At 40.3% G+C, this 10,151-nt stretch overlaps 1 protein-coding gene across 1 annotated transcript in view; it reads right to left on the bottom strand.

Annotated features, from left to right (window-relative positions):
• Positions 1 to 2,819: 2,819 nt before the first annotated feature.
• LOC137525872 (protein mono-ADP-ribosyltransferase PARP15-like) overlaps positions 2,820 to 10,151 on the bottom strand; it is an 83,822-nt gene continuing 76,490 nt past the window's right edge. Inside the window, exon 9 of the mRNA XM_068247085.1 lies at positions 2,820 to 4,805. Within this exon, the coding sequence (XP_068103186.1) occupies positions 4,519 to 4,805 (287 nt within the window). The 3' untranslated portion in view covers positions 2,820 to 4,518. The remainder of the gene's footprint in view (positions 4,806 to 10,151) is intronic.

Here is a 10,151-nt window from a genome sequence, read left to right as displayed (position 1 = left end):
CCACGGGCTTCCTGACTCCCACTCACATAGCCGAGAGCATCCGCCACAGTATGAGAAAACCTTGTACTGCACCTCTGCAGGACACTCCCGGGGACCTGAGTGGGAGTGAGGTCGTGTGCAGCCAGGAACGCACAAGCGCAGTGGCCACGCCTGACCGGAAAAAACTAAAGTGAGCCACGGCGGGGGACCCGAGGATCATTTTGTCCCGATGCGGGCACACGGTGATTGCAGGGGGCTGGTAGAAGCCCCAGGTAAGTTATTATTTTTTAATTATATTACAGGTGTCCTAAATGCCATTAGCAGCAATGAGCCAGGACGTAGTACCAAAAAAAAAAATAATACACATATCCATACAGGAAAACAAGGGGCTGTCCTGCAGCAAATAAAACAAGTAACCAGCAGGGAAAGGGTGTAAATTTACACATGGGCAGCATCAGCAATAAATCTGCCAAGCTGAGGAGAGCAGAGAAGGAATGAATAGCCAGGCAGAGGGAAGAAGAAAGTCAGGAGATAAAGGAATGTGAGCCGATAGCTTACCAGGCTGACTGCAGACACACGGAGGACACGGTAACCAAGGGGAGGGGGATGGAGAGAGTCAGGCTCCCCTCCTCGGCTGGCTCTGTTATCACTTTTGCTTACAGACAGAAAACTCCTCGGCTCTCAGTCCGCGCAGGCTGCTCAGCACTCCCTCCTGACAGGCTTCCTCAGGCTCCACAGTGACATCACGTAGAGCACGCAGCACGCTGGATGTCTCAACAGGAACAGCACCATGGGGGAGGGAGCCTGAGGGGGAGAACAGCCTGTAGCCTTAGAAGTATTATTGTAATAGATCAGGCGTCTCCCCCTCTGCTCTTGTGGAACAGTCCAAATAACCGGCTGGATACATTGCCGGTAAAAACATTTTTCCGGCAGCGGAGAGATACCAGCCGGGTGGCAACCCTAGCCTGGTGTCGCCCCTCCACTTCCTGCCGCCTGAGGAACCGGCCTCACCCCGCCTCATGGGCGGGCCGGCCCTGCACACAGCTTTCAGTAAGTGAATATGCAGAGCAGCAGGGCGAGTAGAGAGAATGATTGCTGTGCTGCAGCTGGGACATTAGCAGGGAAAGGTGGCAGGATGTGTTTAGTGATTCAGAAGTTGCCTGTCATTAGTAGCCATGTGCACTGGCTGCTGTAGTCGGAGCAGTGCTTTTCAGTGCAGGTAGATTTGGGCGCAGCCGGCGACACCATAGACTGTAATAGGAATTACAGGTATAGCGGCGCTCAGTGAGTAAGGTCGGCACCATTAGAAGACGGAGCTGGGGACCATCGTGATCGCGGGCTTTGTCCTGCACAATTGCACGCACAGCCCCGCAAAGTGCATGGGCTTGAGCCGTGTCCCTGCGGCTTTAGCCGCGGACGTGATACTCACATCTGTGTGGCTAAAGTAGATAAGGGGCCTCATGTAAAACTTGCACTGGGGCCTCAAGGTCCTTAGTTACACCACTGCTGGGTACTAAATACCTTACCTCACAAGTCTTCATGTAGAGCAATTTCAATCCATACGAGAGTGATTTACACACCTGATGAAGGACATGCATGTCCGTAACGTGTAGTGTTACTGTTCCGCAATACAAGCAATGGTTTTGCAGCCATCGGTGTGCCTTTTTTTACATTTTGTTGTACCAGAACTGTTTGAGCAATCTGGTTGAGGCAAGGCACCGACATACCCCCAGGCAGTTACACCAGGGTGCTGTCTCCTTGGGCCATTACTTGGCGACGTTCAATCCTTACAACATACCCTGCTAAAATGAAAGCTAAAATCCCTGAAACTATCTGTATGCTATTAGTGTATGTTATAACTTGTAATGCAAACCAGTGGTTCTGGCTGTATGCCTGGCTAGTCACAGAGGAACATAACAATTAAAAATTAAAGTCTGCTCAAGTCTGGAATTTTTTTCAAAACAAATTTATTTACTGCAAAAATATTCCCCACATAGGTACTCCCATCCCTCAGTAACAATCATAAAACCTATTAAAAAGGAACATGTAAAAATCTGACCTGAATCAAAGGTTAAAGCAAACATCTTAAAAAAACAACAACTCCAATTTTACACAATTCAATATTTTGACTTTTTTTTTTGTAAGATTTTGATCTATTAGAATACTTTATCAAACCTATCATACACCATTCAATTCCCAAAGCAATCAACATTTTTCCAACACATTCGTTGAGATTTTTATTGAAAAAACAAACAAACTATCGATCAAAAAAGTTTTTCAATTTCTTTTCTTTTTGATCGGCTAATAGTATCATGACTATTGGTTAAAGTGTAGATACACCAGAATAATCTAAGGAAGGGTAAGGGAAGGATCAACTGAACAGATTGGTTCACAGTGCATGAAGATTTCTCAGGGGTTGTCAGTTCTCTTTGGAACAGCCAGATCCAATGTAAATCCAGGTTTAGGAGAGCAGATCTAATAATAATAATAATAATAATAATAATAATAATAATAATAATAATAATGTTCTTCTAACATGCAAAGGTCCAGTTTCAGGATGTGGAAGCAGCTGTAGCAAATGGAAGTGGCTAGCAGCACATCAGTTAGCAAGTGTGTTAAAGGACAACAGACAGGCTATATATAACACTGGAGGTTAACCCTGTATTTGCTTCCATGAAACAAGAAAGTAGCTCCAAAGCTGAGGAGTTCTGTAAGCTAAAACAATACACACCTGATTAAAGCAAATACACTTAGATAACCTTAGTGAGAAATATAATACATTACACTTTTAATTGAATTAGGTTAAAACCGCAATGGTGATGGAAAAACGTACTTGGAAAGTGGAATAACGGTGAGTTGAGACAATCACATATGATGTACCCAATACAGTTGTAAGGGATATCATTTATCAGAACTCACACTCATGTAAACAAATCGCCCCCCTACATGTTTCACCCCCTCAATTGGAGGCTTCGTTAAGGATAAACAGTCACATCATATCACAAAATAGCCTGTCTGCTAGTTGTGAGGATATCCCTTACATCTTTATTGGGAATATCGCATGTGACTGCATCTCAACCCACTGTTATTTCACTTCACAAACACGGTTTTCCAGCACCATAGGGGTTTTATCCTATTTAACAGTTATTTCTTAATGGATTAGTCTCCTCCAGTAAGTTTATCTAAGTGTATTTGAGTTCTGTAAACTAACAATTTTTTTGTTTTCTGTAAAAGGATATACTGTTGCTTAGCTTTTGGAGCAGAGAGGGAAGTCCTGGGTTTAGGTGACGGTCTGCTTTAAGTCAATCTGATCTGCAGCACAGCAAGGCAATGTGCATGGTTTAAAATGAAACAAATTCTATACATAGGTAAACATACACTTGTCCCAACTTTTTTTTTTTTTTAAATGTGTTAGCATCAAATGAGCAAATATTTTCCCAAATTGTTTTGGTGCCCTTTTATATAAAATGTGTAGTACCGGTATTTCAATTATCTGCAAGTCTTCACATTTAGGCCTCTTTTCCATGGACTGTTGATAGGCATTGAAGTGCCTCAAACTCTCACGACTGCTCACTGCTGCCTGTAACTGCTTGTTGCTGCTTGGTAACCGCTTGCTGAGCACACAGCTCAACAATCCATGGAAAAGAGGCCTTCGTTATTCTTGAAATTTTACGTAGTATACCAAGTTTTTTTTATTGCATAAGGTGACATGGCTATAGAAAATCTATGAGCACTGAACAGTGCTTTTACTTTTGGTCCTGAATATCTCTTTAATGGACACTACATTTTTTTATTTGATCAGAGAAATTCGATCAATTCTATTTGGTTGAATAGTTTTTAAAGTTCTTTTCGAGGTACCATACACAAACCAAACATTTTTTTAATTCAAAATATTTAGATAAATAAACACTGATCCAAGCCTATGAGCATTTCAGTGCATGCTTTTCACCCTTCTCTTTTCATAACTAGGGTTATACAGGTGGCAGCCATTAGCAATTCCTCCATTGCCAGACACCATCTACACCACCCGTCTGCCGGATTCTGTCCCGGCAATATGAAAGGAAGGGAGGGGTTCCTCCAATAAATGTAAAATATTTTATATTTGTCATCATGCAGCTGAAAAAAGGCTGCTATTTATTATTATAATTTAGAAAACCGATTTCATTTCTGAAATCTTGTATTTTTAGTTTGGGTCCACTTTAACAGTATTTTCTTACACAACCTACCATACAGTATACAATTTCACACAACAATCACCCAGATTTTACCAACATATCCAATGAGATTTCTATCAAACAAACAATTGAACAATTCAGTTTTTTCTCGAATTCTCGAATAAACTGGAAAATCAAAAATGTTTAATTGTACCGTCTATGGGCCCCATTATGGAGATATGTTGATTTAAAAATACTAATTGCGATAGGTTCTCTTTAGATCCATGAAGCTATTATACTCCACTGAATGTGAAGAGACCATAGGTCCCAATTTCCCAATTTCTTTTTGTTTTGTACTTAATCACCTATGTGGTTCCTTGACCGTTTACTTGAAGGTGATCAGATACTCTGGATATGTGTAGTCATCATGAAAAACGATAAACATTTCTGGATTGTTGACATTATCCACCACAGAGTCATAGCGGTCATTGTTAGGGTTATTGTCGATGTGCGGAGGCTCCTTAGTAGCAGAAGTTCCCGTACAATACCTGCCAGTTATTACGGCAACCTGGTAAACGTACTTCTTCCCATCTTTGTCTGGTCTGGAATAAGTACTTGAAGACGAGTACCAGGCATTTACGGCAAAGTAGCATCCTTTACCATACATCGTTGCTGGAAAAAAACCAAAAACAAACATTGTGGATATTTGACTGTGGAAAGCAGAGGCGGGACAAGGTCCTCCAGCACCCAAGTCTGAGACACCAAAGAGCGCCCCTCCATTCCTCCCACCCCAGTTTTTAAAGTTCTTTTCGAGGTACCATACACAAACGTTTGATTTTTCTGAAAAGCAAATATAAATAAAAAGTTGGTTTAAAGCGGACCCAAACCAAACATTTTTTTAATGCAAAATATTTAGTTGCACCCCTCTGACACACATAGATAAATAAACACGCCTTCAAGCCTATGAGCATTTCAGTGCATGCTTTTCACCCTTCTCTTTTCATAACTAGGGTTATACAGGTGGCAGCCATTAGCAATTTCTCCATTGCCGGACACCACCTACTCCACCAGTTTGCCGGATTCTGTCCCGGCAATATGAAAGGAAGGGAGGGGTTCCTCCAATAAATGTAAAATATTTTATATTTGTCATCATGCAGCTAAAAAAAGGCTGCTATTTATTATTATAATTTAGAAAACCGATTTCATTTCTGAAATCTTGTATTTTTAGTTTGGGTCCACTTTAACAGTATTTTCTTACACAACCTACCATACAGTATACAATTTCACACAACAATCACCCACATTTTACCAACATATCCAATGAGATTTCTATCGAAAAAACAATTGAACAATTCATTTTTTTCTCGAATAAACTGGAAAATCAAAAATTTTTAATTGTACCGTCTATGGGCACCATTATGGAGTTATGTTGATTTAAAAATACTAATTGCGATAGGTTCTCTTTAGATCCATGAAGCTATTATACTCCACTGAATGTGAAGAGACCATAGGTCCCGATTTCCCAATTTCTTCTTTTTGACTTTTTTTGACTTTTATTATCTCAACTGTTCCTGGACTATTTACTTTTTCTCTGGCAGAGGAGAGGTCATTAGTTCACAGACTGCTCTGAAAGAATCATTTTGAATGCTGAGTGTTGTGTAATCTGCACAGATTATAGAATGATGCAATGTTAGAAAAAACACTATATACCGGAAAATAAAAATATGAGCATATTTTCTTTGCTGCTAATCTTCTAGTAATTATTCATAGTACACAACCAATTCATTATATCATATATATTTTTTCCGCTTCAGTGTCTCTTTAACAGTGTGCCATTGAGAAGAGATAACATTAAATCTACTTTGCAAACGTTTAAACACTTCAGCCCGCAAGTGTTTTCATCTTCAGGACAAAGGCAATTTTCCTCTGTCAGCGCTCCTTCCATTCATTCGCCAATAATTTTATCACTACTTATCACACCTATATGATCTATATCTTGTTTTTTGCCACCAATTAGGCTTTCGTTGGGTGGTACATTTTGCTAAGAATTATTTTATTCTAAATGCATTTGAACAGGAATAATACAAAAAAAAAATGGAAAAAAAAAAATCATTTCTCAGTTTTCGGCCTTTATAGTTTTAAAATAAAACGTTCTGCTGTGGATAAAATCCACATATTTTATTTGCCCATTTGTCCTGATTTTTGCAACGTTCAAAATCTTTCCCTAGTACAATGTATGGCGCAAATATTTTATTTAGAAATAAAGGTGCATTTTTTATTCTTGTGTCCATCCCATATAGGCTAAAGGTAATAAGGTATATAGTAACCTCACCCCTCCTCTGGAATGCCCTTCCACAGCACATCCGCCACTCTCCCACCTTTGAAATCTTTAAATGCTCCCTCAAAACCCACCTTTTTACGACAAGCATATTCTCTAGCTTAGGCCATGCACCCACTAAATAGACTAACTATGCACTGCCTGTACATATACTGTATACTTCCCCACCTCTTGTTTACACCCCATTCCTTTAGATTGTAAGCTCGCAAGGGCAGGGATCTCTCACCCTTTTGTGTCATGGGATGTTAATTTAATTGCTTGCACTCTGTTAGACATTTATACATTTTAGTCATGTTAATTTTGCAATTGTAATCAGCAGTTCTGTATTTTGTACCAGTATCCATATTTGATGTATATCATTGTCAGTATCATTATGTATCCCTTGTTTGTTTTCTTACATTGTATAGCGCCACGGAATATGTTGGCGCTTTATAAATAAATAATAATAATAATAGTAATATACCTTCACAAAATACATTAAAAAGTTTAGTCCCTAAGGTAATTATTTATGTATTTTTAAATGTGCGTTTTTATTTTTTAAGTTAATGGGCAGGGTGGGGAGTCAGTATTTATTTAGGGTGTATTTTTTTTTCTCCATCTCTACTTGAATTTTACTTTTTGGCCACTAGGTGGTGCTAAGCACTCTCCTGGAAGATACCAGGGAGTGCAAATTTTTTTTTTTTAACATTTCGGTTCATGAATCAAATACCTCCTGATTGGAGGCATTTGATTCATTTGCAGGGAATAGTTTGCCTTGGGGAACACACTTCCTCCTCAGCAATCAATCTCCTGTAATAGCGGTGGGGAAGGAGCCGCCTGCACACAGATACACGTGCACAAGGGCAGCATCACTGCTGGACGGATATATTTGTCCAGATTGCCTTTGAGTGGCGATTTTTAAACAAATATATCCGCTAAAGTGGTTAAACATAAAACAAAACCATGGGATATCTTAAAGAAAAAAAGCCATTTTTAGGAATAGGAGGATAGATACAATTTTTTTCTCTCATTTTACTTTTACCTTGGCTTTACCCCGCAAGCAGCATACACAACTATTGGTCTCCTGTGTCAGCAGAGTTTTTATAAAACACATGAGACCAGGGTTCAAATCTCAGATCTTCTTCAGTAAGCCAGTACCCTTTCAGTAAAGATTCCTTGGGCAAGACTCTCTAACACTGCAGGGCGGCCTACTGAGCATACCCTTAGTGGCTGCAGCTCTCAAGCGCTTTGAGTGAGACAGGAGAAAAGTGCTGTACAAATGTTAGGATTATTAATGAGAAGCAGACTTTGGGAATGCTCCTATTTGGGGTTTTGGTATTTACCTGCCAAGATGTCTACATTCTGCTGATGCATTTACTCAGTGACCTGAACTGAAGCATTCTGGGGGTAACATTATAATAAACTGAATGCTTGCATATGCTTTAGGAAGACAAAAAACTGTAGTTTCTAAAGGTGGCGGTGTCTGGAGTAGTCCATGGGCCCTTCAAGGTAGACGAAATACACAGGAAGCCCGGATAGTGTAGTATTTAACTGCACCGGATGCAGAGGCGTATCTAGAGGGGTGCAGGCATGACTCATGCCATGGGCGCCACAGCACCATGGGCTCCATGCCGGCTCCTGTGCTGCGCCACCGTGCCTGCCCCGTGCCTCCCCATCACACAGTCCTCAAATCAGATTTTTTTTTTTTTTTTTTTATTTTCTTCAAACTCAGCGCACATATAATCTCAGCTATTCGCGTAGCAGCTTATTTGCCGCACACTTGAGCAGAGAGGTGCTTTCATCATAGTTTGTAATACAGTATATCTTTTCTAAAATTAATTAATCTTTATTTATACCTTTATAACGCAGTGGAAAAAACACCTCCCCATCCCGTCACTTAAAATGCCATAGCCTTGGCCTCGCTATAATATAATATATCCATCTCCATTCCTCCATCTAACATACTCCTCACTCCTACACATTCCCACACACATCTACTGCATTCATCACATCACAACCGTCTCCACTATTCTACAACATATCCATCTCTCCTCTCTCATCTAACATCCTTCGCACTTGTAATTTCAACTCCCACTCACATCTACCACATTCATCACTCGTTCCCCGTTTTATACATGCCTCCCTCCATCTCTACCAAGGGTATACCTCAGATTACTATGGTCAATTAATTAAACCCTGCCCCTCTATGTGGACTCCTCCAAATTTTCAACAAGATGATTCCACAAATTTTCCCCACAATCATACAATGTGTTCATCTTGTTAACCCATTCAATCAATGTTGGTGGGGTAGAGCCTTTCCAGCCCAAAGCTATCATAGATTTGGCTACAACTGTTCCAATTTCTTTTATAAGACAGCAACCCATGCTGTCATATCTATCAGCAAAACTGAGGATAGCTTCCGATGCTGTTAGCTTAAAACAACCTTTCAACAAGGTACTTGAAAAGTCTATTATTTCCTGCCAAAAAGGTTTAATAACAGGACAAGACCACCACATGTGCGTAGCTGTACCCCCTCCCTGACCACATCTCCAACATTTAGCCCCACTCTGAAAATATTGACAACGTATAGGTGTTAAGTACCATCTAGTGATAGCCTTGAACTGGACAAGCTGTAGCCCAGGATCCTGGACCTTCCAACTGTTTAACCAAATTGTGGGCCATTTTTCTTTAAGCAAAGGATCAAGCTCCCTCTCCCATTTGGTACAGTAGGAAGGGGGTGGAAGAGTGCAACACTCTGTATATCTCACAAAATCATAAAGCTTTGATAGTTTTTTTTCCAGGTCTATATTTAAAAATAGATGTTTTTCAAAGATGTTTAGTTCTTTCCTCACAGGTCCCCCATTAGACTCCATTTTCCGCAAATAACTACAAGCTTGTATTAATCCCCATGTATTCCCCTGTTTTGTTGTCTCCACAAGCCCAGTAATCCCTAAGGTCTTATCCCCCTTTAAGTGTATAATGCGGGTTTCCACACTTAGTTTATTTTTATAAAACCATTTCTTCTGCATAGCAGGGGGGAAATCTGGGTTCTCCCTCAGTGATGTAATTGGTGAGATACCTGTATTTTTCTGCCATTTGGAGATTATCCAATAAAGGGCCTTTAAAGTTGGTTTAGTTAAAGGATGGCTAGATATTTGGAAACATCTATAAATGTTCCCCGGAATCCATGTGAAAACAGTATCAAGGTTACACTCCTCCCCCTCCAACCATGGCCATACTTTTGATGGGTTTTTAGATGTAAAGGCCCCCGAGAGTTCCCTCTTTAAGTCCAGCATCCTGGCCAGCTGTACACTCAAACAATAGCGCCTAATGTCTGGTGCTGCCAATCCCCCTGCCTCTCTATCCCTTGTACGAAGCTTATAATTAAGCCTGCGTTTGCAGTTACGCCAGATAAAATGTTGAAAGATCTGTTCCCAACCTCTCAGCCATGCACTGGGAAGGGTCACAGGAATACTCCGTATCAAAAATAGCAATTTTGGAAGTATCATCATTTTAATTATGTCTACTCTTCCTAATACATTAAAACATGGTCGATCCCATGTTTGAAGTTTCTTTTTACAATCTTTCATAATTGGGGGAAAATTGGCATTGAAGAGACTTGCAGGGTCGTTAGTAAGCTTGATGCCCAGATATTTTGTCTCTCTATTGTTCCACCTGAAGTCGTTGTACTGTTTAATAAC

Source organism: Hyperolius riggenbachi, chromosome 7 (genome assembly GCF_040937935.1).
Source record: "Hyperolius riggenbachi isolate aHypRig1 chromosome 7, aHypRig1.pri, whole genome shotgun sequence".
Taxonomy (NCBI): Eukaryota; Metazoa; Chordata; class Amphibia; order Anura; family Hyperoliidae; genus Hyperolius; species Hyperolius riggenbachi.
This window is presented reverse-complemented; position numbering and strand designations above follow the sequence as displayed.